The 26306-nt window shown below is 42.1% G+C and overlaps 2 protein-coding genes across 5 annotated transcripts in view; both read left to right on the forward strand.

The window, feature by feature from the left end:
- The first annotated feature begins 1051 nt into the window (after positions 1-1051).
- On the forward strand, positions 1052-6335 carry LOC144695641 (V-type proton ATPase subunit G 2-like). The gene is made up of 3 exons (XM_078566556.1): positions 1052-1177; positions 3895-3995; positions 5172-6335. The coding sequence occupies exons 1-3, from the start codon at positions 1096-1098 to the stop codon at positions 5343-5345; spliced, it is 357 nt and encodes a 118-aa protein (XP_078422682.1). The 5' UTR covers positions 1052-1095; the 3' UTR covers positions 5346-6335.
- Positions 6336-8783: 2448 nt separating this feature from the next.
- tmem268 (transmembrane protein 268) overlaps positions 8784-26306 on the forward strand; it is a 33125-nt gene continuing 15602 nt past the window's right edge. Inside the window, exons 1-6 of one of the 4 annotated variants that reach the window (XM_078566548.1) lie at positions 9618-10077; positions 10114-10384; positions 12100-12218; positions 20399-20528; positions 21599-21881; positions 25656-25736. In XM_078566548.1, coding sequence (XP_078422674.1) covers positions 21782-21881; positions 25656-25736 — 181 coding nt within the window. In that variant the 5' untranslated portion in view covers positions 9618-10077; positions 10114-10384; positions 12100-12218; positions 20399-20528; positions 21599-21781. Of the gene's footprint in view, positions 8883-9617; positions 10078-10113; positions 10385-12099; positions 12219-17362; positions 17890-20398; positions 20529-21598; positions 21882-25655; positions 25737-26306 lie in introns of those variants that run through there. The other 3 variants (XM_078566552.1, XM_078566551.1, XM_078566549.1) reach the window with 3 other exon arrangements.

The following is a 26306-nucleotide window of genomic DNA, read 5'->3' on the forward strand; positions in this document are numbered from 1 at the left end:
AGGATAGCCTTAGATTACAGGAGGATATAGGCAGGCTGGTTAGATGGGCTGATCAGTGGCAAATGGAATTTAATCCGGATAAGTGTGAGGTGATGCACTTGGGTAGGATAAACAAGGCACGATGAATGGTAGGACCGTGGGAAGTACCAAGGATGAGAGGGACCTTGGTGTGCATGTCCACCGGTCCCTTAAGATAGCGGGACAGGTAGATAAGGTGGTTAAGAAGACATATGGGATGCTTGCCTTTATTAGCCGAGGCATAGAATATAAGAGCAGGGAGGTCATGATGGAACTGTACAAAACGCTGGTTAGGCCACAGCTATAGTATTGCGTGCAGTTCTGGAATCCGCATTATAGGAAGGATGTGATTGCACGAGAGAGAGAGCAGAGGAGATTTACCAGGATGTTGCCTGAGCTGGAGAGTTTTAGTTATGAGGAGAGATTGGATAGACTGGGGTTATTTTTCCTGGAGCAGAGGAGATTGAGGGGGGACATGATTGAGGTGTGTAAAGTTATGAGGGGCATAGATAGGGTAGACAGGAAGGAACTTTTCCCCTTGGTGGAGGGATCAATAACCAGGGGGCATAGATTTAAGGTAAGGGGCAGGAGGTTTAGAGGAGGATTTTTTTCACCCAGAGGACGGTGGGTATCTGGAACTCACTGCCTGAAAGGGTGGTCAAGGCAGAAACCCTCATAACATTTAAGAATGTGCACTTGCGATGCCATGGCATGCAAAGCTATGGGCCTAGTGCTGGAAAATGGGATTAGAATAGTTCGGTACTTGTTCGACCGGCACAGACTTGATGGGCTGAAAGGCCTTTTTCTGTGCTGTGGACCTCTAATGACTATATGACTCTACATTGTTAGATTGATTAAATGGTGACATCAAAGTTATTAATATTCCATTGCATACTACAGTACTACAGCCTTAAGTGTCTAATCAGCTTTTCACTGGGAAAAACAGCATATGGTCTGCCTTTTGAAATCTGTGGCAATCAAACTGGCTTGCAAGCACTAGGACCCCACGGAATCTTTCCTTCAACCTCATCTGGTACCTGATCTAGAAGGAGAGGCTGAGAGCAGAGAGAAAATAAAATGGCCAGCCAGTCACAAGGAATACAGCAGCTTCTCCATGCTGAGAAACGAGCTGCAGAGAAGGTTGCTGAGGCCAGGAAACGTAAGATCTTTTTGATTATTCTATCTAGTTCTTTGAGGTACAAGACAATTTTAAAATGGCACCTGTTTTGTGTTTTCCTAATGGCTTCTTAAGGTCTTATCCAAGGATGTCTGCTCCTATCTCTCATCACACCATGAAAGACTAATATTTAGGGTTTTTTAGCATTTGGCATAAGTCGGATTAATAATTCAAACAAGATTAAAAGTTAAATTGATTTAATTTTCCATATGAAATAATATGAATTTATTGAAGCTGACCAGCTTATATTTCTCAGATACAGTATCCTCTAGCACATAAGCCAGGATTTATGAAGTATATTTTACGGATGAAAATGAACCCTAGAAAACTGTGCAATCTGTCCCTTAATGATATCATGATATGATATTTTCAGTGTCAAGCTTCCATCCAGAAAATAAAAAGATTAAAAGATTTACGCTCTTCCAGAGATCTGCCAGAAATGTGAACTGATATACTGTCAAGATAACATGAGAAGATGTTGAACTTGCTTTGTTTTTTTTAACTTATCTACCATATATATATATATATACACAGATAGATATATTTAATTTGTTATTTCTTCCCATTGCTTTAGATTTCCTCAACCCTACATGTATATAGAGGCCAAAGTGGCAGGCAGGCAGGCAGGCAAACCTCTTGGCCTATATTACTCTGTAATTAGCAAGCAGACCGTGTCCATAGGCTTTGAGTCCACTTGGAATTCCTTCTGAGAAAAATAACTGCTCCAGCCTTTGTCATCCTTCCTGAGTTTGTGACCTTTGCCTATCATTCCAACATTCCCAAATTACAACAGTACTTAGTTGAGCGTAAAGCACTTTGGTTCATCCTGAGGACATGAAAATGTATAAATGCAAGTCTTAATTTCTTTTAATGCTAATGTTCAACGAAGAGCACAGGAGTTATCACCAATGTCTTATCCCAATATTTAACCAGCTATTAATATCACAAATGACAGATAATCTGGGTAATTACTACGCTGCTTATAGGAGCTTGCTGTGCACAAATTGACTGCTGCATTTCCTACAATACAACCATGACCACTTCAAAAGTATTTAGTTGGCTGTAGAGCACTTTGAGACACCTAGTGGTCATGAAAAGCACTATGCAAAAAAAATCTTTCTTCTTATTACAAGATATATATTACTCATTTTTGATATGAACTAATCAGAAATGTTATTCTGCACATCTGGCTTCCCGATTCACCACACTTGATATAGTTGTCAACATTGTTATGGTGCTGCCTCAGTTGCTCAGACCACACCCTCCAATGAAATAGGTGCGTTCAACTGACACCTGATATTTACAACCCATGGTTTGGTGGCTCTGTACCGTGAGGTTCTGTACAGCCAACAGAATTTTGTTAAAATAATCCGTCTTGGCAAATCTACGTGGAGCAACTGAGAGGCTCAAAAAGCTGGGACTGTATTCACTGGAGTGCACTTGCATTGGGGAACTAAAAGAACGCTCTAATTTTTGAGAGTGAGCGGTTTCCACTGGTCAATAGGTCAGTAAAAAAGAGGTATAACAACATAGTATTTGTACTAGAGGCATATAGAAAGAGACTTTTCAAGCAACGGATCAGTGTGCTGGCACACGAGCAGGGAAGAGACCTCATCCTGAGTGAGACACAGCCAGAGTGAGTGTGGGTATTGGCAATTTGGTGTACAGTGGGAATTCGGTGCAGAAGGGAAGAGATGCTCTTTGCATTTTTTCTTTGCTATCCAACTTCTTAAATCTTCAGAGAGTGGCCTTGCCCTGCTGCAGCAGTAGAGGCTACAAGGAAGAGAAATGACTGGTAATTAGTGGGTAAGGTCGGGTAAGTACCTGGATGAGCACTTGGCACGTCATAACATTCAAGGCTATGGGCCAAGTGCTGGTAAATGGGATTAGGTAGGTAAGTCAGGTGTTTCTCAGACTCTGTGGGATTTTGTGAACGGGTTATTAGAATAATAAATACATTATGTAACTGCAAATGGCTCCTATACTCATGTCAATCATGATATGTAAGAGTAGAGGTATTAGAGTATTAAAGAGTAGAGTATTAAAAGGTAGAGGTAAAAAGTGGAGAAATTGAATTAGAACCAAGTAAGTGAGAAGTTTAGCTGCATTCCCGAAAAATGAACCCTAGTGACTACTTGTGGAGCAGTGTGTAGCATCCCTGTCCCTGAAGCTCCAGGTTTCAGTCCCACCTCAGGACTTGGTAGCCAAGGAAGGTGCATCCAAAACGGGATCAAACGTGTTGAGTATCAATCTGCAAATCCCTCCAACATGCCAATGCAGGCGGTAAGAGCGGGAGGGATTCCTGGTCAGCCATATGATAGAAAGAACGTTGGAGCCTCTACCATCATTATTCATAGTTCAGCCTACAACATAGATGTAAAAACTACCGCAACTCAAACTCCCTGAATGAACTGTAACACACCACCACAGTGGTTACTGAAGTCTAGAATCAGATAAAGGAGAAATCACTTTTTCCAAGAATTAGACCATTTCATAAGTTACTGTATAGAGAATAAAGTAAATGGCAGGTTACTATACTCAGTCCACTGCAAATAAGAGGTTACTGCCTTTGAATATCAGTTGAATAACAGCTTGCACATTTAAAACTTATGTGAATGAGAGATTACTGCATTTCAGATTCATGTAAATGAAAGGTTAGTGAGATTTAAACCAGTGAGCAGCTACTATTCTTGTTTTAGGGAAGGCCCGGAGGCTGAGGCAAGCTAAGGAGGAAGCGCAGGGTGAGATTGAACAGTACCGTCTGGAGAGAGAAAAGGACTTCAGACATAAGCAAGAAGCGGTAAGTGATGTGAAAAAAATGCCTGGTAATCCACAGAAGGTATGCTCTAATTCCACCATGGTAGTTTGACAAATTGAATTCAGTTTTATGAAAATCTTGAGCTAAAATGCTGGTGCCTGCAAAAATGATCATGAAGCTTTCAGATTATTCGAAAAACCCATCTGGCCCATGAATGTCCTTACAGAGGGAAATCTGACATTCTTACTCGGTCTGGCCTATCTGACTCCAGACCCACATGGCCAAGCAAGCCACTCAGCTGTATAAAACCAGTACACACACAGTCATTAAGAAGGTGGTCCATCACCTGCTCAGGGCAACAGAGTAATGAAGGTAGCCATGCCCAGATATCCAGAATGATTAAAAGAAAGACACACCTATTGTCACAATGCATACTGAAGCATGAATGCGTTGCACTTGACCGCACAGGTTTAAGTGAAATGATTCAAGCAGCCCTGGAGTTCAATGAGTTCATTGAGTAAGTGACTTATGCACCGGCTTTATCCCCAGTTTGTGCGAAGTTACCAGCTCTCACCTAGAACTGCAATAAAGATACTGCAATTGACTGGAGTGTCCTTGGGTTAAGGAGGCAGCTGTTATCTTCTTCTCCTTGATCACAGTTCAGTGATGCTGTTGGAACTACCCTCGTGAATGTCAGGTGACAAAAGGTTTGGTAAGAAACAAAACAAAAACCAAAAATGCTGAAAACAAACATTTGGTCAGTCTGCATCTGTGGAGAGAACAGACAAGTTAACACTCTGGGCGTAACTCTTGAAAGGAAACAACTTTATTCTCAGTTCTGACAAAGGGTTACACTTGAAACTTGCCTCTTCTTTCCACATTTGTGATTGACTCAAGGAGGCAATTGATTTTCATTGTGATGCCTCACCAGCCAAATAGCCTGCCATACTGAGTTGCAAGACTCATACATGAGTAATGACCTCTCGGTTGTGGTATTTGAGAGCACTTGGAAGTGCACAAGGCAGGAAGGCAATACCTCCAATTAAGAAGGGCATAAAATTAGCATGAATTATTTTTGTAATGAGGCAGATTTGAAGTTTGAGCATTTGAAAGCACCAAGAAAATTGAACTTTTGATAATTTGAACTTCAACTACCCTTCAGGAATCCCACCCCAGATCCGGTCCTAATTGTTCCTTTTCCCTTTTATTTTGACAAAGGTTATGGGGTCCCAAGGTAACTTGGCAACGGAAGTCGAGCAACAGACACGTCAGAAGATCCAGGCAATGCAGGCCAACCATCATCGCAACAAAGAGAAGGTTCTTCGCCAACTGTTGATGCTAGTGTGTGACATCAAGCCTGAAATTCACCACAATTATCGTATTAAGATGTAGGCGAGCATCTAACGTGACAACCACCACTGCACCATCACCAGGACCTCACCAATAACAGCTACCCGCTCATCAAATAAATCAAACTCCTTCTGGGCTAAGTCGTGGTCAACGTGAGCATTACTTCCCCTCATTTATCCTGTATCCCTTGTATGTTATAAATCATTGTGTCCCTTCCAGTTTCCCATGGTAACAATTAGAATATATAAAGTTATGTAAAATGTGCTGCATGTTCAGAGCCAGAAAAACATTTGTCACCACTGTTAGATCCAACATTATGTAAGTTCATTCAGTTTCTTATGTCCAATTTTTGAGAATTATGGAAGATTGTTGCTAAATTGCGGAATTTTCCCCTCATATCTTGCAGAGAAATTGCAGATACCGATCCTCCAGCACCAAATAACATTATTACATTATTTTTAAATCGCTTATTATCACCCTCTTCTCAATTTACAGAGCTATTCCTCATTCTCTCACCCGCATATCACACTGTCACTCTTAAAGTCATAGAGACCATTTGGCCCATTGAGTCCATGCCTAGGTCCTGCTGGTACCATTCTTCCCTGTCCCAGTTCATAGTGGCACATTTCCCACAATCCCATCTGGTTTATATTGCAACTTTTCTCTTTGATCGATGACCTGAAGCCTACCTTCAGACTTTCCCTTCTCTCCCGAGGCACCGCTGAGGTTAATAACTCAGCATGTGAAGTATTGCAGCTGCAATAACGTTCTGTGGTGCAGTTCCATACAGCTACGCAGTACAAACCTGTTCTAATAATTCGACTATTTGATGATTTTAAACCATGAATATGATTTCATATTAGACTCCATAAATACCAATATAACTGCAGGTGGCCAAGATCATTCAATTTTGCCTCACCACAAAATCCAATCAACTTACTATATATACTTACAAACCCAAAACTAACAAGAAATCTCCACATTTGTTATAATTAATTCCTTACATTCATGATTAATATACTTACAAGATAATTTTTCCCACCAACTTGAGCCTCTATATTTAGTTTGAGTTGGCCACCTAGGATGTCAGTAATAAGCAATGGTCAACTTGTGATATGCAAAGGCTGTCAGGAAAGTATATTAAAAGGAATATTATCAGCATGTGGTGTATGCAAGAACAAGTATTACACTTTTGTGAAATATAAGAAAATAAAATACTTTGTATATAATGCATTTGAAAGGAAGGAGATGGTATGATATATGAACAGTAAAACCTTGATTATTACATATTTAATCAGTAGTTCCATTAGTAACACAAAGAATAGCAAATGATTTGGCAACACATTCAAGGTTGTAACAAGGTTGACAATATCAGAAACTGCAAGAACTAAATATCTTTTAAATTCCCAAGGGAGCAAGAGGGTCATGTTTTATTCCTAAATGAATTAATCTTCTATTGCTTTCCACTAATAAACATTCATTTTTGGCACTGACATCATAGTTTCCATTACTAATTTCCCTTGCCACTATCAACTGCTGCAGTTTTAGTTCTCAACTTTTGCAGTATGACTTAAGACATTTTGGCAGGAAGAACATTTTTTTAAAAATATCAAGGTATATTTTGTTCGCCAAACAAAAATAATAAAGCTCTCTTTCATCGTGTTTCTTGTAAGTAATGGCATGTTACTTCTTTTACAATTAGTGTTACTTTGTGAAATTTATAATGTTACAACAATGTTTTACATATAAGATGCTCTTTAAGCGGTTCTTTCGCCAGTGTAGATGCAGTTGTAGTCATTTTTGTGTACAGTGTGTTAATATGGAGAGTATTGTATTTGGTTAATTCCTCAACTAATCTTCCAGTCTCTTGATACGCCAATTACTGTGAATAAACATAAATGAATGCCAACTATTCGAGTGGTTTCTGAATGCAAAGCAGCTTTGGAATACTTTATGTAAGGTGATTTTACTGTATGTTTCTGTTTGTCTCTCTTTTGAGAAGCGACCTCCTTGCACTTCTCTGCCCCAGGGTGGCATGTGCTGGGACCCACCGCACGTTCCCAAGCCTTGGCTGGGTGCCATGTACAGAGTGGGAAATGGTCAATATTTTCATGAGGTTCTCTGAACTGGAGAATCAACAAGTACGGCTGAATACAAGTAGCCATACTGCTACTTCAATAGTCATAAGGAGGCCCTAGGTCAGTGCTGTCCAATAGGATTTCGATGCTCACCAAACTTGTGGTGATTCGGTCACCACGTTGCAGGGTATATGCAACAAATGGGATGAATCTTACCACAATCTAAAAGAGATGAGCTTAGACTGTGGGACAGGACTAAAGGTGAACAATAGTGCAATGATAGCAGCTGTATCAAAAAATATTTTTAGTAACATCAGCTAGTCATGACAGAAGGTACAGTTTTGGCATAGCAACCAAAATATTTCAACATACTTTCAATTCCTTCAATGAGTGTCTCTTTATCACATACTTTCATAGAGCTAGGCGACAGTTTTTTCTTGTTCAGAACTGTTCTTTTCTTGCAGGATTTTCTATTTATTGCTGACATGGATTAAATCATACAGAGCCTGGAACCATGGGCTCAGTTGAATAGGCTGCTGTAGGGACTGAATGTCCAACTGATTAAAATCTCATAGGTGATGAAAAGCCTGAATTTGCCCGATGTGGTTACTGGCGAGTGCACTGGACCCGAGGTTGGGCAGGTGCAGTGAACGGAATGGGAGTTTTCTCATGTATCCATATTAATACCTGTGACTACACCAATTATAGCTCCGCTCTCAGCCATAGCACATCGCGTCTCCATTATTCAAATAAACATCCAACTGTGCTGGAACCATTCTGTGATTTTATGATCCTCCCTCTGACCCCGAAAATCAGACCCTCCATCTTCAATCACTCATGTAAAATAAAATATAATGGCCATATTGAATCAATTATAGAATGCTCAGCTCATTCTTATTCAAGCTCTGATGAAAGCCCATCAGTCTGTGACATTAGTCCTGTTTCTCTCTCCCCAAATGCTACCTATTGCCAACATTTTCTGCTCAATTTTCTCTCCCTTTTCGTCGAGTCTCGAGTAAAAACCGTTGATTGCGGCCGGCAGCCCCGCCTCTCCACCTTGACTGACATCTCTCTCAGCCAAACGGATGCCGAGGTGAGCTGTCAGTCACGCATGGTGTCCCACCCTCAGCAAATCCGCGACCGTCTCCCCGCTCCCGCCCCCGCCGCCGCAGCTGCGGCCCCTCTGATCTGGCTCCGACTCAACCCCTCCCCCTCCACTTCGCCTCGGCCGCCACAGCCACACCCACTCCGTCCGCTCCCTCTCACCCGAACCCATCTTGCAATACTTGATTGACGTGACGATCGACCAATCGGACGCACGAATGGCCCGTCAATCCATTCGAGCACCGCCCTAACCTGGGGCGGGCGCACCAATGGCGTGCGTTTGTAGCGGAGGGGAGGCGGGCACTGTCATTGTGTTGGGATTGCGACTCTCAGCTGTTTCGGACTGAAGGAAATAGGGAGGCTTTGAGCAAAATGGTCTGGTGAAATGGGGGTAAGTGTTCATTTAAAGTCGGTTATATCGATGGAGAGAGAGGGGAACATTCTTTAGGTGGAAGGTGCAACCTGCACTGCAGTTCATAACCGTTAGCTGCGTGCTTACACATCCTGGACACCGCAGGATGATACTGTTTAAAGCAGCCAACAATTATAGCACGGTTCAGGGTTACAACAGTGTGATGCCTTCTCTGTAAGAAAGAAAATGCCTTTACAGAGTACCTTACGTGACCCCAAAGCATTTTCACAGCCAATATAGGGACAATCACTTTGCACCAAAGAGGATCCCGCAGATAGCAATGTGAACATGACTAGAAAGCCTTAAACCAACATCATTGGGAAAAGTTTAATTATTAAATATTAAGGCCGAGGCGGGGAGGGGAATATTCCCTATTCTCTAAAACAGTACTGCGGGATCTTTTACGCTGATCTGAGAGGTTTAAAGCCTCTAAATCGCTAAAGCCTGCACCTCACAGTGGAGACTCCCTCAGTATCGAGGATGGCTTGCTTCCACTCTAGTTTGATGGGTTCTGAGATGGCTGATAAGTCCATTGATAAAAACAAAAAGCTAAAAGCTACTGCGGATGCTGGAAATCCAAAACAAAAACAGAATTACCTGGAAAAACTCAGCAGGTCCGGCAGCATCGGCGGAGAAGAAATCAGTTAACGTTTCGAGCCTTCATGGCCCTTCGGCAGAAGTCCATTGTATGAATACAAGCTCTGCCACATGTGGGTGCTCGGCGGGTCAGTTGTTGGGATGTTTGTGTACTCTCTCTGACACCTTGACTTTGCCTCTGTTCCCGACGAAATTTCTCCATGTGCTTGGTGCCTTCCTGAATGAACCTTCTCCGTTTCGGTCAGTCACAAGCCAGAGTCTCCCATGAGTCAGCGGGGATGATTGACCTCCTAATGAAGCTTTCATGACACCCCTAAAGCATTTCTGCTGTCCTCTTGGGAGTCTCCAATCATGCCTGAGTTTTGAGCAGTTGCTCCGGGAGTCTGGCGTCAGACATACGAACGACATGTCCTTCCCAGCATAGTTGGTTTTGAGTGATTAGTGCCTCAGTGCTAGGCATGTTGGCTTTGGAGAGGACATGCTTTTGGATTGCATTTCTTGACACCGGATGTGAAGGATCTTGCGAAGACATCACAAGTAGTACTTTGCCAGCGCTTTGAGGTACCTGCTGTAGGTTATCCAAGTCTCAGAAGCATATAGGTCGCAATATGTAGGGTAGTTATAGTAATGGATTCTGCAGAACTTTCAAAAGAGAATTGGATTAGTCCTTGAAAGAGAGCCTTTGGAGAAGAGCAGGGGTAATGGGATAGTTCTTTCAAAGAGCTGGCACAGTTTTGATGGGCCAAATGACCAATTTCTGTACTCTATGATTTTTGATTTTGATTTTTTGATTCTGTGGTACCTGCAGCTGGCCAGACCCAGAAACATGGCCCAATGGTGAATTCACTGAAAGATCCAAGTAGGAGAAGAATAAAGTTGTTTGGCTGTATGTAAGTGTCAAGAGAATTCTTTCAGACATGGAAGTCAAAGGCTCATTAATCCATGGTTGCTATCTAGGCCATAGTGTTTTTTTCCCCAGTTTAGGGCACACTAATTTTAAGATACACCAAGCTTTGTTTGGTTAATTAGGTAATTCACCAACAACAGTTTCAGTGAGTTGTGTATGCCATCCCTCCAGTGTATTAAAGTACATAGACTAGTAGTGCTGTTAACCTATCTTTTGTCTTGGGTTGGTAAATGAGAATGTACAAAGTGTAGTCGCTGTTATAATAAAGGAATCAGAATGATACACCACAGAAGGTGACCATTTGGCCCATCATTCCTATGCTGACTCAAAAGAAATATCCAATTAGTCTCACTCTTCTTCTCAATAGCCCTGCCGAAGGAAATAATTTTTTAAAATCCACTTTCAAGTTCTGACAAATACGTGAATGAGTGAATGGAATAATGAATGGGATGTTTCTGCAGAGGGGCTTCATCAGTTTTTGTTAGTAATACAAATAGAGAACTCCGTTCTCACCAAAGTTTCCTTTGGCAGGTGAACTGTGGAGCTGGTGAGTTTCAGGGACAGTCGTGGTCATTTTGCCAGGCCACTATGAATGCAACAGAAGGGCAGTCTGAGCGCTAAGTCTCAGTAGGTTTTCAACACAACATAACTGGCTGCCTGAATTGCTACTGAAATTTTAAAATTCTCATCTTTATGTTCAAATCACTCCCGAAGGGAACAGCATCATAGTGGTAATTTCACAGGACTACAGATCCAGAGGCCTGGACTAATGCTCCGGAGACATTATTTCAAATCCCACAGTGTCAGCTGGAGGAATTTAAATTCAATCAATTACTAAAGCTGGAATAAAATGCTAGACTCATTTCTAATGATCATGAAACTGCCAGGCTGTTGTTAAAAAACCCATCTGGTTCACTAATGTCCTTCAGAGGAAGAAATCTGCTGTCCTTACCTGGTGTGGCCTACACGTGACTCCAGACGCACTGCAGGGTGGTTCACTCTTAATGACCTTGTAAACCACCCAGTTGTAGGCGGCTCATCACCACCTGCTCGAGCAATTAGTGATGGGCAATAAATGCTGGCCTTGCCAGCGATGCTCTCATCCCTTGAAATAATTGTTTAAAACCTTCCTATCCTATCTCATCTCTTCTAGGCCCACAAACTTGTGCTCTTTTAATTCAGGCCGCTTGCCCATCCCCATTTTTCATCGCTCTCCCATTGGTGGCTGTGCCTTGAACTGCTGATGCCCTAAGCCAGGGGTGGGAAATCTTTTCCTTATCAAGGATCACACACACATAGACAGAATCAGTCGTGAGCCACATGCCCATAAAAACCAACTTAATTTACTTTTTTAAAGAGAGAATACAGAAAAGTTCGACTCACCCACTGCTTTAATGCGATGCCTGAGTCTGCTTTTCCTTAATGAGCCTTGTTATTGTAGAGGCATGAACGCTGTTGGCGGTGACCGCTGCTGGTGGTGACCTTTAAATGGTAGAGTTTGGCTCACCTTCTCGAAGGCAATTAGAGGTGCGGCAATAAATGCTGGCCTAGCCGGTGACTCCCGCATCCCACGATAATAAAAAGATGGCACAGTCTGAACTTGCCTCCCTTGCTAAATTCGGTTAGGTTCTGGGACTAGATTCTGTTATGGGGTGGTCCTCCGATATGCCCTGGCATCCTTGTTTTCTCATCCTCCAGGGAGAGTATGGTCCTGAGGCCAATCTCCACGACGTTACAAGAGAGTGGCAGCAAACAGTAATGGACAGGGTCCCTTTGACAGAGCTGAACCGGATCTGCGATGAACGCCAACTGACAAGGTAATAAAATGAGCGCACTGATTAACAGCGGGGCTCTAACAGGATGCCCCCATCAGGCAAAGTGTAACCATGAACTGGTTAAAAAAACTCTCAATCAGATAAACGGCTCAGGGATTCATTAGGAGCCACTGAGTTCTGGATTTGCAACTTAGAACCAGAAACACTGAGAGTGTTAATGGCAGAACAGGACAGAGACCCTGTCTTTATCATATTTGAATAAAATATTAACCACATAGCAGAGGCCATGTTAACACAGAGGGGGAGCGAGTGAAGGTACAATCTTATTCTACCCTGGGGGAGATTTTGGCAAGGACTAATATTCAATGATCCCAAATAGTACTTAATCGCTGTGAGGTAACTTCTAACCATTCTTGGAGGTCACTCTTTGTTTCTGATGTGAGCAGCTTTGCTTTAAGATTGACTGACTTAACTGCAATAGTTACTTCCTTTAACTCCTGAAAGAAATTTGCATCTCACAGATGTGTTGCTCTCTGAGTGTAGAGATATTCAGAAGCTTGATGTAGGCATTTTCAATAACACTGGGATAGCACAGAGAGCTGTAACGAACTGAAGCACATCCTGATGCAAGCGGAAATTTTAACACCGTGTTTCTATTAAGATTCCAACAATTCTCTGAGAATATTCAAAGCATCACTGACACTCCCAGCTGATTTTTGGTCAGTCTATCCGCCACTGATTCCTCACCCCAGTCACTGCTGTAAGTGTTAGAAAACATCATGTGAAATATTAGAAACTGGGACAGGAAAAATCTGTTAAAGGAAACATATAATACATAAAAATAAGGGCCTTTGAATGTGGCTCTGATCATTAATCCCTTCCTTTATGGTTCTATTCTTGTCCTTATCCTTTACGGTAGCTTCCTGAACTCTGGGCAGGGGGGTCATTTGCACTGTCATTTCATTTCCCGTGATGCCAGCATGGACTGAAATATTAAACAGAATTTTTTTTTAATACTAATCGGAATATTTAAATAGTCTAGGAATTGTTTTCTCTGATATATTTTTTGAAATCTCACCGTGGGCCGGATGAAAAAGTGCATCCGGCACCTGGGCTGGAGGTTCCCCACCCCTGCCCTAAGCTCTGAAATTCTCTCCCTAAACCTGTCCAATCTCTCTACCTCTCTTACCTCCTTTAAGACCCTCCTCAAAATCTACCTGTTTGGCCAAGCTTTTGGTCACCTGTCCTAATATTTATAATATGTGACTAAATGTCAATTTTTGTTTGATAATGTTCCTGTAAAGCGCATTGGGGTGTTTTCTTACATTAAGGGTGCTAGAAGTTGTTGTTGAAATACCTAACTAACTAAGCAAAGCTCAGGTGTATCTCAAATGTGCCCTTAAACTGGAAACAAAAATGCTATTTTCTAAATAACACCAGGAATTAATTTGCTTTATCAAAAGGACAGCAGTGAGGTAATGGGACAGTGGTTTTCTAATTCCTTCCACTTCTCATAGGAACTGGAAGCCAGAAATCGAGTCCAGCAGTTTTGTGCTTGCATTATTTCCAGAGTGTGTGCACAAAGCTTACTGAGGCCCAAGCATATTCATTGTGCAAATTGGCCAACAGTGGCTGGATTACGTTTTGAATTTTACCATGCAGAAACAGGCCATTTACCCCGGCTGGTGTGTACAATTGGTCTTTACACTTCACACACATCTCCTCCCACCTCACTACATCTCACCCTGTCCGCATATCCTTCTAAAGAACTTCATAAGCGGACTTTTATATAGGGCCTTTCACATCCTTAGAATGTCCCAAAGTGTCTTACAGCAACATGGATAAAGGGGAACCTGTGGATATGCTGTACTTCGATTTCCAGAAGGCATTTGACAAGGTGCCACATCAAAGGTTACTACGCAAAATAAGAGCACATGGTATAGGAGGTAACTTATTAGCATGGATAGAGGATTGGCTGGCTAACAGGAAGCAGAGAATAAGGATAACGGATCTCTTTCGGGTTGGCAAGGTGTGACAAGTGGAGTGCCACAGGGATCAGTGCTGAGGCCTCAACTATTTACAATTTAAATCAGTGATGTGATGAAGGGACCAAATGTATGGTTGCTAAATTTGCTAATGACACAAAGATAGGTAGGAAAGTAAGTGTGAAGAGGGCATAAGGAACCTGCAAAGGGACATAGATTGGTTAGGTGAGTGGGCAAAAGTTTGGCAGATGGTGTATAATGTGGTAAAACGTGGATTTGTCCACTTTGGCAGGAAGAATAGAAAAGCAGCGTGTTATTTAAATGGAGAGAGATTGCAGAATTCTTGAGGCACAGAGGTACATGAATCAGGAAAAATTACTTTGCAGGTACAGCAAGTGATTAGAAAGGCAAATGGAATGGTGTTGTTTATTGCAAGGGGAATGGAATGTAAAAGTAGGGATGTTTTGCTATTATGTACAGGGCATTGGTGAGTACTGTGTACAGTTTTGGTCTCCCTATTTAAAAAAGGATATAAATGCATTAGAAGCAGCTTAGCGAAGGTTCACTCAACCGATACCTGGGATGGGGGGTTATCTTACGAGGAAAGGTTGGACAGATCCTGAGGGGATTTGGCAGGGTGGATGCTGAAAGGATGTTTCCTCTTGTGGGAGAGACTAGAACTAGGGGACACAGTTTGAAAATAAGGGGTCTCCCATTAAGACATAGATGTGAAGGAATTTTTCTCTCAGCGGGTCGTGAATCTTTGGAATTTTCTTCCCCAGTGAGCAATGGAGGCAGAGGCAGATAGATTCTTAACTAACAAGGAGGTCAAAGGTTATTGGGGATAGGCAGAATGTGGAGTTGAGGCCACAATCAGATCAGCCATGCCATTATTGAATGGCAGAGCAGACTCAAAGGACCAAATGGTCTACTCTAGTTCCTTGTTCTTATGTTAACAGCATGGTTTCAAAGTGCTACTGTTTTGTATATATTATTAAAAATCTTATACGGAACACACTGAAATTGAACATTGGTTGGGGAGTCAAGCAACCCACCCCATATTCAGTTCCATTAACTTCAATGAAACCAAGTATTGGGCATGAGATATCAGGGATAACAAATGCAATTCTGACTGTTTTGCACCCCGCCCTGTCCAACGTCCAATTTTACTCTGCTTTCATGTCCGCAATCTTTACTTCCTGTTGTCGCAATTAACAGAAGAGTCGAGAACCAGAAGACACTGATTTGAGGTAATTAGCGAAAGAGGCAATGATGGCATGAGGAAAAATCTGTGTTATGCAGCAAGTGGTTAAAATCTGGACTGCACTGTGTGAGAGTATGACGGAGGCAGGTTCAATCCAGGCTTTCAAAAAAGAATTGGATAATTTATTTGAACAGAAAAATAATTGCAGGGTATGAGGGAAAGGCGAGGGACTGCGGCTCGGTGAATTTTACTTGCAGAGATCTGGCACGAACACAACAGGTCAAATGGCCTCCTTCAGTGCTGTAATAATTCTGTGATTCTCATTCGTCGGTCATACTTTTTCTGTTTGGCGCTGCTGTTGTAAATTGCGACTTTGACATTTCCCGCTCCTCTTGTTGTGAACAAATCTGGCAACTGAGTAGGTCCTGCTGTGTGAGTGCTGAAGTCTCCCCAACTCTGTTGGCGTATCGTATGGAAAAAAACAGACATGTATATTTAAAACAAATGTAATCAGCAACCCATTGTGGCAGTGCCACTGGCATTTTGTTAGTCAACAGAACAAGGCTTGTCATGGGAGTTGCAATTTGTAGGAATTTGGCTCACAAATGTAATTATTATGAGCCTTTGTGGAAGTGCTGCCTTTAATACAGGTTACCCCACAGGGTGAGCAGCACTAGGCAACAACTTTATATTGTTCAGCCTGAACTATGATCCTATGGGAAGAACAATAAAAGAAGTGCAATCTTTGAATGAACTACTTCTCTAAATCTATTCTAAGCTAATGTTACTCTCTTACATGTGATTAGATTATTCTTCCTGTGTGATTAACCCCAAGCACAGACTTCCACTTTCTCAATTACTGTAGTGGATCAGAGAAGTAACTAAAATTTATTAAATCAAAAGAAAAGGATGACTTGTATTTCTGCAAAGCTTTTTACGACCCTGGTGTTTTACAACCAATGAAATACTTCATTTGAAATCTAGTCACTGTTATGATGTAGGAAACACAGCAGCCCATTTGCACACAGTAAGATCCCACAGACAGCAATGTTTTAATGCTGGGACCCTTGGTTATATCTGCATGGAAAAATAGCACCATTGACGGTACAGAACTCCCTTATTATTGTACTGAAAGTGTCGGCCCAGATTTTGTTCTCAAGCCTCTGGAGTGGGAATATCAAAGATTGAGGGGTGATTGGATTGTGATTGTTAGGATTTTGATTGGGGTAGATAGAGAGAAACTTTTTCCACTATTCAGGAATCTACAGCAAGAGAACACAACCTTAAAATCAGAGCCAGGCCATTCAGGAAAGAAATTAGAAAAATGCTTCTTCACACACATGGCGGTAGAAGTGTGGGACTGTCCCCACAAACAAGTAGTGGATGCTTGTTTATAATGAATAACTTTAAATCTGAAATGGATTGTTTTTTGCAAGCCAAGGATATTAAGGGATATAAAGCCAAGACAGGGGGGATGGGGTATATGAAGTTAGGATACAAATTACCCATCTCATTGAATAACAGAAAAGGCTCGAGGGGTTAAATGGCCTTCTCCTGTTACAATGTTAGCACACATCCTCTGACTTACAAAATGAGGCACTACTATATTTAAATTAGCTGTAAACTTGCTTTTGATCTACATAGGAAACCAGAATATACTTGCATTTCAAGATCTGATTCACAAGCACAGGCCTGTAAGTCCACTGCAAAAAAAATGCTGTCTTTGCACTTTTTAAATTCAATATCTTTACACTTACAGAATGTGTGAACATGGAAAAGTCCAGCTGAAAAAAGTTTTTTTTTTTCATTTATCTTTATTTAGAACGGATACACTCTTGGAAATCCTTTACTCCTTCTTGCTCTGCTAAAGATGGCAAGTCATCAAGTCTCCCTTATAGACCGTACCCAAGTGGTCATGCTGGATTAAGTGTAGCTGCATTTTGCCCAACGTAACCTGGGGACATTGAGGCTGTTTGGTTGCAACTCTGGTTAGATGTATTCCTGGAGATTTCATCACTTAAGCCTCGCCCAGTCAAACAGCCTTTTTTTTAATCACATCATCAATATTTTTCTAACTAATGAACAAAAGTGTTCAAAAAAAATGAGAGAGATCCACAATTCTCTGAATGCGCTGTTGATTTTTTTATCATGCCTGCAACAGCATCCTTTAATTCTTGGAGACTCTGTGGCAATCCTGGAGAGTTAGCAATCCTGGGGAGGTGGTAGAGGAGAGGCTGGTACAGGCATCAGGGGAGTTGCAAAGAGAGATTAGTTGCAAACAAAAGTGCAGTCAGTCTGAAAGGATTGAGCAGCTCAGTTTCCTGTAAGTCATGAGATCTGTACCACCATAAGTGACCCAGGAGGCAAGTTTATCACCAACCACTGCATGGGGGAAGACAGAAACTTGAGATCACAGCCTATGGCAAAACAAAGTGTCAGTGGCATGTTTGTGGCAATCTCAAGCAAGTGGAAAATAACTGAAAGCACAAACAAGACGCTGGCAGGTGATTGAAAGCCAAAAGTGGTGTGTCATTAAGTTTTACTTCTCGTGTATTTTGCAGGCTCGCTTGTGCTTTCGCTTATGAGAAGTGGTTAGGTTTAGTAAGATGTTAACTGGGAGCTGTTACAGCACTTACTGCAAGTGAGATGTCAGTTTTTACATTTGAAGCTTGTTGCTGATTGACTCAGTAATATTTGTGGTTGTGATGTTTACGGGTAGTCAGCAGAGGGGAAGTAGGATGGCAGGAGCATGTTGGTGTGGGAGAGGGATTACTCTTTATCCCAAAAGCCTTATTGTATGTGTTTCTTTCACAATTGTTGTCTGAACAGATAGAGTAAATCAGTAAATTTTCAGTAGCAAATTCAAACATAATTAAAGCTGTTCCATTGACTAATTGTCTTGAAATCACTTTTGTCAAGAGATTTCAGAATATTTAATAATTCTGAAATTCCTATCAGTAAACACCTGCCCATTTGGAATGCTAGTGTTAATCCCACTTGACAAAATGAGATTTAAAAAACAACTCCATATTTCATTGCTGCTGTTGCACCAACATTTTCAGCAGCAAGTGGCTTCTTGTAGATGGCAATCATTGTAGACTGGCTAGATTTTTCAGCTGCAGAGTGGAGAAGCTGTACGTCAAAATTAATAATGTTATCACTGCTTTTAGCCACTATCATTTATCATTGGCAAAGTTGTAACCTCCCTCAAGACTAGTGAAAGTGGTCGATCATAGGTTTTCATTGAGTTGCATCTTTCATGTGCTTTGGCCTCATAGGGATGTCATAGTCTGGTTTCTTAAAGGGGAAGTGTGTTGTGTTGAGTTGCAGCATTATTCTTTCTTTGTCTGTTTTACATTTGTACCAGAAGACTTAAAAAAGAAAACTACATTTTTTTAAGAATATGAGAGCAAATTTTCCCAAAACAGTATGTAAAAGGATGCTGTTAGTACAGCACATGAGTCTCTGAAAGGAAGAACGCAATGAAAACTCAGGTCAACAAGACGGAATCATTCATTGTTATGTCGATTTAAGCCCATCGCCTGACATTTTCATAATGTCAACAACTATTTGCATACATCAAAAACTTGCATTTATAGTGCCTTTAACATAGTAAGCACTTCATTGGAGAGTTATCAGGCAAAGTTTCACACCGAACCACGTTAAATTGTTATAACAGCTGCCAAATTGTCATCAAAACCCCAACTGACTAGTGTTCTTGGGATGTGGGCAACATAGGCAAGTGGGTATTTAGTGCCCATCCTTAGTTACTCTCACTAATCAATGGTGTGGAACTGGAGTCACGTGTATGCCAGACTCTGGAAGATATTAGTGAACCAATTAGCTTTTTATTGCCCTCGGACAGCATTCAGTAACAACTCCCATTTATATAGCACCTTGGACATTTTGGAATGTCCCAAGCTACTCCAGTGGAGTCCGCCAGACAAAAAATTGACAACGACTGAAAAGGAGACATTGAGTCAAGGCTATGGGCCAAGTGCTGGTAAATGGGATTAGGTAGGTAGGTCAGATGTTTGTCAGGTGTCAGTGCAGACTCGATGGGCCGAAGGGCCTCTTCTGCACTGTATGATTCTGTGAGACAGACGACCAAAGGGTGTTTTTAGGGGTGTCTTGCAGGAAGAAAAAGAACTGGTTTTGGAGTGAGTGGAAGGAGGAATTTTAGAGCTGAGGACCTAGATGGCTAAAGGCAAGGCTCCTAACAGCAAGGTGAAGAGATTGGCAGTTGAATATTTCCCTGCTGCTGGCCCACAGACTTCCAGATTTACTGAATTCAATTTGATCTCCTCTCAGTGTGGGATTTGAACTCTGGGCCTCTGGGCTGCTGGCCCAGTATGATAATTGCTGGGCTACCTCTAAAGCAGCCTGGCAAACCACTCAATTGCAAAGAACAATTGCCAAACAGCAGCCCACTAACACCTTTTCAGGATGACTGGAGAAGGGTAACAAAAGGCAACTTTGTCATTGTTGCCCAAGCCCTGAGAACAAATGAGGGGAAAAAAGTTCTGACTGAAGAGGGTATGAGCTGAGTATGAGACTCAAGTCCTTTTAAAACTATGTGAAGACACAATTAGGCTTAATGAGTCAGATAGCCTATTGACACTAAAGGCTTACACATGAAGAATGAACCACTCGTGGAACTGTAGCTCCAGTGAAGGGAGTTGTTGCCTATTGAGAAGAGGAAAAGAGGAAGCAGTCAAAGTGGGATGGTGTAGTGGGAGGGAGACTAACGTCGTAGTCTCCCCACTGTATTCATTTGAATATATATCTAGAGTGGGGTGAAAATGTGGAGTGGTTGAGGCGATTGCATTTTGGGGGAAACTAGATTTACAGAAGGGAGAATTGAATAAAAGGCTTTGCTGATTGGGTGAGATGACAAGGGACTCGAGGAGCCTTGTGTGAAGCATAAACACCATAAATCTGGTGGGCCAAATGGCCTGTTCATGGGCTGTATATGCAATGTAACATGCTTTGCAGTTGGGAACAGTTTCATTGTGTTCTTTTTTAATTGACAGCTCATTGTCTGGACGATAACCATGAAATTGATCTGCGACAACATCAACGAGGAATGATGAACACTTGAGTGTTTTGATCAACTCCAGAATTTGCTTTGTACGAAATGCATCAGGAGTGGTGTGTGACCAGGTAGTAACATGCCTGGGGATCCAAATGGTGTTGACTAGGGAGCGGGAGGCCCAAATTTTCTACTGGTGCACTGAGGGGGAAATATGTATCCAATTTCGCACTTGCCCAGTCTGTGACTTTTCCACCCATTAAAATTAACGGCCAGAAAATTGCTATCTGGGTGCATGATTTCTCAATAGGGATTCCTGACATGAGCCAGGAGCTACTGAAATGGAAAATCCTAGACAGTATATTCAACCGTGCAACAGTAGCGTCTAAACCATTTTGCAGCACAGATAGAAGATCGGAGAGATTTTTAACCCCAAAGTGCTGTGTCATGAAGTGATGGGCAGATTTGTGTTCATTGTCCCCACGTATTGAACTCTTTATTCATATCCATGTCTTCGAGGGAGACGCAACCAGGGACTTCTGCCCCGGCAGAGTGAGCTGCGTATGAGAGTTTCCAACCTCTGGCTCACTTCTTTATATTGGCCAAGATCAGAGGGGGAAAAGGTGGGCTGCAACAGACTGAAGAAGAGGATAAAGCCATAAACAGCAGGAATTCTGGACCCTGGGAAGTGATGGGGACAGTAAGCTGAAACAATTGGCAAGATTTTAGCTGTAAAGACAAACCTGCCATGTAATTAGAAATTGTGAGATCATCCTCCACATATTATGTAGCTGGGCCTCATTGCCACGTCCCAGAGTTAGGGTGAGTTGGAGTTGAATGGGAGGAGGCTCATGTGGAATATAAGCACAGGCACAGATCAGATGGGCTGAATATTCTGTTTCAATACTGTTAAGTTCTGGGGATGGGCAATAACTGCTGGCCCAACCAGCGAAGCCCACATCCTGTGAATGAATAAAAAAAATAAGAATCTATGTAAACTTAACTCTTTGACTATGGTCTTCTGCTCATCTGCCCTAAATTCTCCTTGTGTGATTTGGTGTCATATTTTATTATTTAAAGGTGCCTCTGTGGAGCACCTTGGGAGATTTTATTATGCTGAAAGTACTGTATAAATTCAAGTTCTTGTTGTAATCCCCTTCATTTTGCAATATTGTGATCTCATTTTGGTTCTTGATTTTAGATTGCAGGTGGTCATGCCTAATTTGCATCACCATTGACTTGGCACCTTAATTGTTGCTGATCAGATCTAGCTCTACAGTGTCTATATATGTGGTACAAAGCCGTTTCAGAACTCGTGTTATGTACCATACAGAAACCAAGAAATATCTTGCTGTGCCACATCAGTTCATAGTCCCCTATCACAATGGCGTGTAATGACAATGGCTACAAGATATCACCAGCACGAGCCTCCTTGACATCATTTGAAGCAGTAGAGGAAGCAGATGTGATTCACTGGATAAATGGTATGAAACGCACGTTACTAAACAATTAAATGATTATATGACTGAGTGCAAGAGCAACAAAGAGTTGCATTTCTGTAACACCTTTTAAGACCTCAGGATACCCAGAATGCTTCACATCCAAATGTAGTCACTCTTGTAAGAAGCACAGTCACCAATTTGTGTACAACAAGCTCCCACAAATGTGGTAGTGACCAGCTAATCTGTTTCAGCAATGTTGGTTGAGGGATAAATATTGGCCAAGACACCGGAAAGATCTCCCCTTCTGTTCAGGTAGTGCCATGGAATCGTTTACAAACTCTCCTCTCTGCAATTCTATCCTCTCCAACACCCTCCTCACTATAGCACACTGTAATATTTCGGGGTTCGGAGCCACAGATACCTAAATAGACTAGTCATAAGTAATTTTAAGATGGTTTACTAAGAAACAACAGTTTAGATATGATACATTAACTAATTAGACAGAAAAAAAGTATACGACCCCTAACTGTTCAGACCAGTTTACTGATCCTAGAGGGCGGACAAACAGTTGGCACAAAGTGTGTTGATCTCATCTTCCTCCTCCTCTTTGCCCATTCTGAAGAATGCAGCTAACGACAACTACTGCACCTCACCAGGACCTCTCACCAAGACCTCACCAGTATACTGAACCACCAGGACCTGGCCCCTGTTCCTGAGCACTTGTTAATACATCCTTTTTCCAGGGGCTAGTAGCCTACCCAGTGTCAATCACCTATTCAAACTATTCTGACCAATGGACACAGGACAGGTACTCAAAATGTTAGGGTGCTTACCACCCCTCTTGTGCGTCACCCTGCTTGAGGTCAGCTTTTTAGTTTACATCATGCGTAGGAACATATACTGGCCCTTTCTAAACACTTACATAGATAAGGGGGTGCACAAGGCACCATCCGAACAGCTTAGGAATGTCAACTTGGCAGCCTGAAAAGACTGTTTTGAGGTCAGTGTTTAGAAATCCTTTCTCCAGAGAGAGAATCAATGCTGTTTAGAAAATCCTATAAAGGCTCTATATTAAACAGAAAATACCTGTTTATTCAAGTCCCCAATTTCTTACAACACTTGTCACTGACATGGTTAACACCTCATCGAAAAGACAGCACTCTGTCAGTGCATCACTGTCTCAATAATGTGCTGGGAGTGTTAGCCTAGGTTTTGTACTCAAGTCTCAGGAATGGGACTTGAACACACGATCTTCTGGACCAGAATGGAGAGTGTTACCAACAGAACCACAGCTGATACCTGACAAGAGGCACAGCGGAGTCATTTACTAAAAGGCCATGTCACATTTGGCCTGTAATTTCAGCAGGAGGAAATAAAACAGGGTGGGATCTAGCATAATCGCACCATGCTCCAATTTCCAACTCTACCATCTTGTTAGTGCAACTGGAGATGTGATCTCAGGAAACTAGAGCTGGGACTTGCAGAAGTGCTAATGAGTCAGCCCAAAATAAAAGACAGGCATCCCTTGGTTGCAGCGTTCATTAGGGGTGTACATGTGAGAATGGAGTTGTACCACATATCTGCCCATGAATGGCCTGAAATTTCAACAGGTGGGTTGGGGGGGTGGGGTGGAATAAAGGGCAAGGAGCTGACCTCCATGTTCACACTAAGCTGCGTGGCTGCACAATAGCTAAAGATACCCAACAGCACTGTGGGTGTACCTACACCACATAGACTGCAGCAGTTCAAGAAGGCAGCTCATCACCACCTTCTCAAGGGCATTTAGGGATGGGCAATAAATGCTGGCCTAGCCAGCAAAGCACACTTCCCCTGAATGAATAAAGAAAAAAGAGGTACCACACAAGTCTTATTCCATTACTAATAAATAATATGTTCAGGGTTGTGCAAAAAAATTTAAAGGACCTTGAAAATGGGCGATGCGCAATAACTAAATTTTAAAGGGAACATTGCCTGGCGTTATCAGATTCTCCCTTAATTTCCATGTCCACCCACACTGAATACAGAAAGGTGAAGGAAATTGGCATCTCACGTTACAAATGGTCACTACAACACTAGGTACCAGGGATGGCTCTTTGTGTCTCTGGCACCCAGCATTATGAAGGGTGTCAAAGGCTGCTATACTGCTAACAGCTATGTATTTTCCCACTGTTTATAGAATCTTCTGGCTAACTAAAAGTGTTTTTGTCATTAGACCATTTCTCCAGGCTGAGCCACTAATTTCTGCTGATATCGCCCCCATACCCCACACCCAGTTGCACTGATCCTGGAAATTCTGTTGAGGTTGAAGGTCACACCAATCTCAGTGGCAGGTATTCTTTCCTGCCAGGGCATAGAAAATGGAAACCAAGATTGGTATAGTGGGTGCTTTTCAGAGGTTGGTGTTGAGATACATTGCTGGGCATACTGAAAGGAAGTTTGGAGAACTTTGCCCCAAAAAATGTATAAAAATGTTTTCTGGCAAGCATTCCATTTTATCTATACTTTAACATCAGATTGTTGAAGCTCTACTTCCAGATAATACTTTACTCAGAGTGCCATATCGTTATCCAACAATTGACATTACATCCTCTGTGGGCTTGTTTTTCATCAAGCACTCTAAATCCTGCATTGACCTAGAATAGGCATGCCATCTGGAGTAATTTGTGGGAAGTACATCAGCAGTACAACAGTGAACCTCCCCAATCAGCTTCCCAGGTGTAAAAAATATAAATGCTTATATTAGTTTTCAAATTGCAATATGTTTAATTTAATGATTTCATTAATTTAATTTAATTAATTTAAGGCAAACCAGGGCCTTTGATAAGAAAGAGGATAGATATGGAGTAACTGTAAAACAGAGTACTTCAGATTTGCCTGATATTTCCGTCCACTCAATTCTCATTTATCGGTCCTTTTTGTTAACAACTGATGTCTCTGATTCTCATTTTCTTTGCTTGTTGAGGAAGCTAAAAGGAAATTAGATGAAAAGTTTTGATAGAATAAATAAGGAGAAAGTATTTCCCATGGCAGAAGGGTTGTAAACAGAGGACACAGATTTAAGGTGATTGCCAAGAGAACCTGGGGTGACAGGAGGAAACTCTTCATTTCACACACAGTTGTGATCTGGAATGCCCTGCCTGAAATGAGGTGAAAGGAGGTTCAATAACAGTATTCTGAAGAGAATTGAACCATACTTCAAGGGGTAAAAAATGTACAGGGCTATAGCAAAAGAGCACGTCAGTGGAAGTAATTGGATAGCTCCTTCAAAGAACCAGCAACAGACATGAATGGTCTCCTGTGCTGTATCATTCTATGTTTCATCTGTCTTTTTCTTTCTTTCTCCTCTCTTTACCCTCTCTGTTTCTCCCTATCCCCGCCACACCACTTTTATGTTTTCTCTCTCTCTCTCGCTCAGCCCACCCCAGACTTGCCGTCCATTCCCCTGACCAGGATTTCCCTCCAAGAGCACTTAGCCTCTGCTGACGACTGTTCCCTGGGTCCGTGGCAGTGGCTTCCTATGGCTCTATTTTAACAGCCACTAGCAGTCACTTCCCACCAACTTCCTGACCAATTTTCAATGGCAGTCGGCTCATTGATGGCAGGCAGGTTTAGCCTGGCCTCACTGCTCCCCGACAGTCCTGCCCCTTTTTTCGCCATATTCCTGCACAGCATTTACCCCCATGTCCCAGTGTGCGTCCCGAACCTTCAAGCTCCATTTGGCTTAGTGACTCATGCTGTGCAATCTCAATGTGTCTGCTTCATATCCCCTTCCTATAAATTACAGCAGCTGAAGAAATGATTTTTGTGATTTTTCAGATCCGAATGGACCAGGCACCCGTAGTCGAAGCAATAGCATAAATGGTTCAGAGCTGCACAGCAGCCCATCTGAGAGACCAGGTAAGTCCTGAAACATATATTGGCCTTTTGAGAGCAAATTGATGGCACTGTTCCTTGAGGCTGTTTAACTTGGGAGCAGTAGAAATAGTTGAGAACTTGTGAAGTTTATTCCACGCGTAGCGTCATCATCTGAAGCAAAAGCCAACATCTACTTCTCTGTCTTTCAGTTGATCTCAGCAGGTGACTGTAAGAGCACTGCATTTGGTCTCTTGCACCCTGGGTGCAATGTGGGGTTGGGAGTAGAGAAATCCACATAGGTTCCTGCTGGACGAGAGCATGAATTATGACCGCATTAGCCTTGGGGCTGTGACTCTTGTCCAAACCTATTATTATTGAAGAATGGCTACTTGGTCAAGGTACCTTAGAGCTGATAACCAGCAAAGAATCAATGACATCGCAGAGTAATAAAGGGGGAACAATTGGAGAGAAGGAAGCGGAGCACCAGAAATGAAATACTACAATGATGATCTGCCCCTTGGAAAACGGAATGAGGCTGGCGTGATGTTGGTTTTACAGCCCGCCTGATTTCTCCCCCTGTTGAGGTCAATGTGTAGAACTGGTCACGTGGGT

Source organism: Cetorhinus maximus, chromosome 21, assembly GCF_964194155.1.
Source record: "Cetorhinus maximus chromosome 21, sCetMax3.hap1.1, whole genome shotgun sequence".
In the NCBI taxonomy this organism is placed as follows: Eukaryota; Metazoa; Chordata; class Chondrichthyes; order Lamniformes; family Cetorhinidae; genus Cetorhinus; species Cetorhinus maximus.

Coding starts and splice junctions, on each gene's coding strand:
- LOC144695641 (XM_078566556.1), top strand. CDS start 1,096: ATGGCCAGCCAGTCACAAGGAATACAGCAGCTTCTCCATGCTGAGAAA. Junction 1,178..3,894: donor GGTTGCTGAGGCCAGGAAAC/GTAAGATCTTTT, acceptor TTCTTGTTTTAG/GGAAGGCCCGGAGGCTGAGG. Junction 3,996..5,171: donor TCAGACATAAGCAAGAAGCG/GTAAGTGATGTG, acceptor ATTTTGACAAAG/GTTATGGGGTCCCAAGGTAA.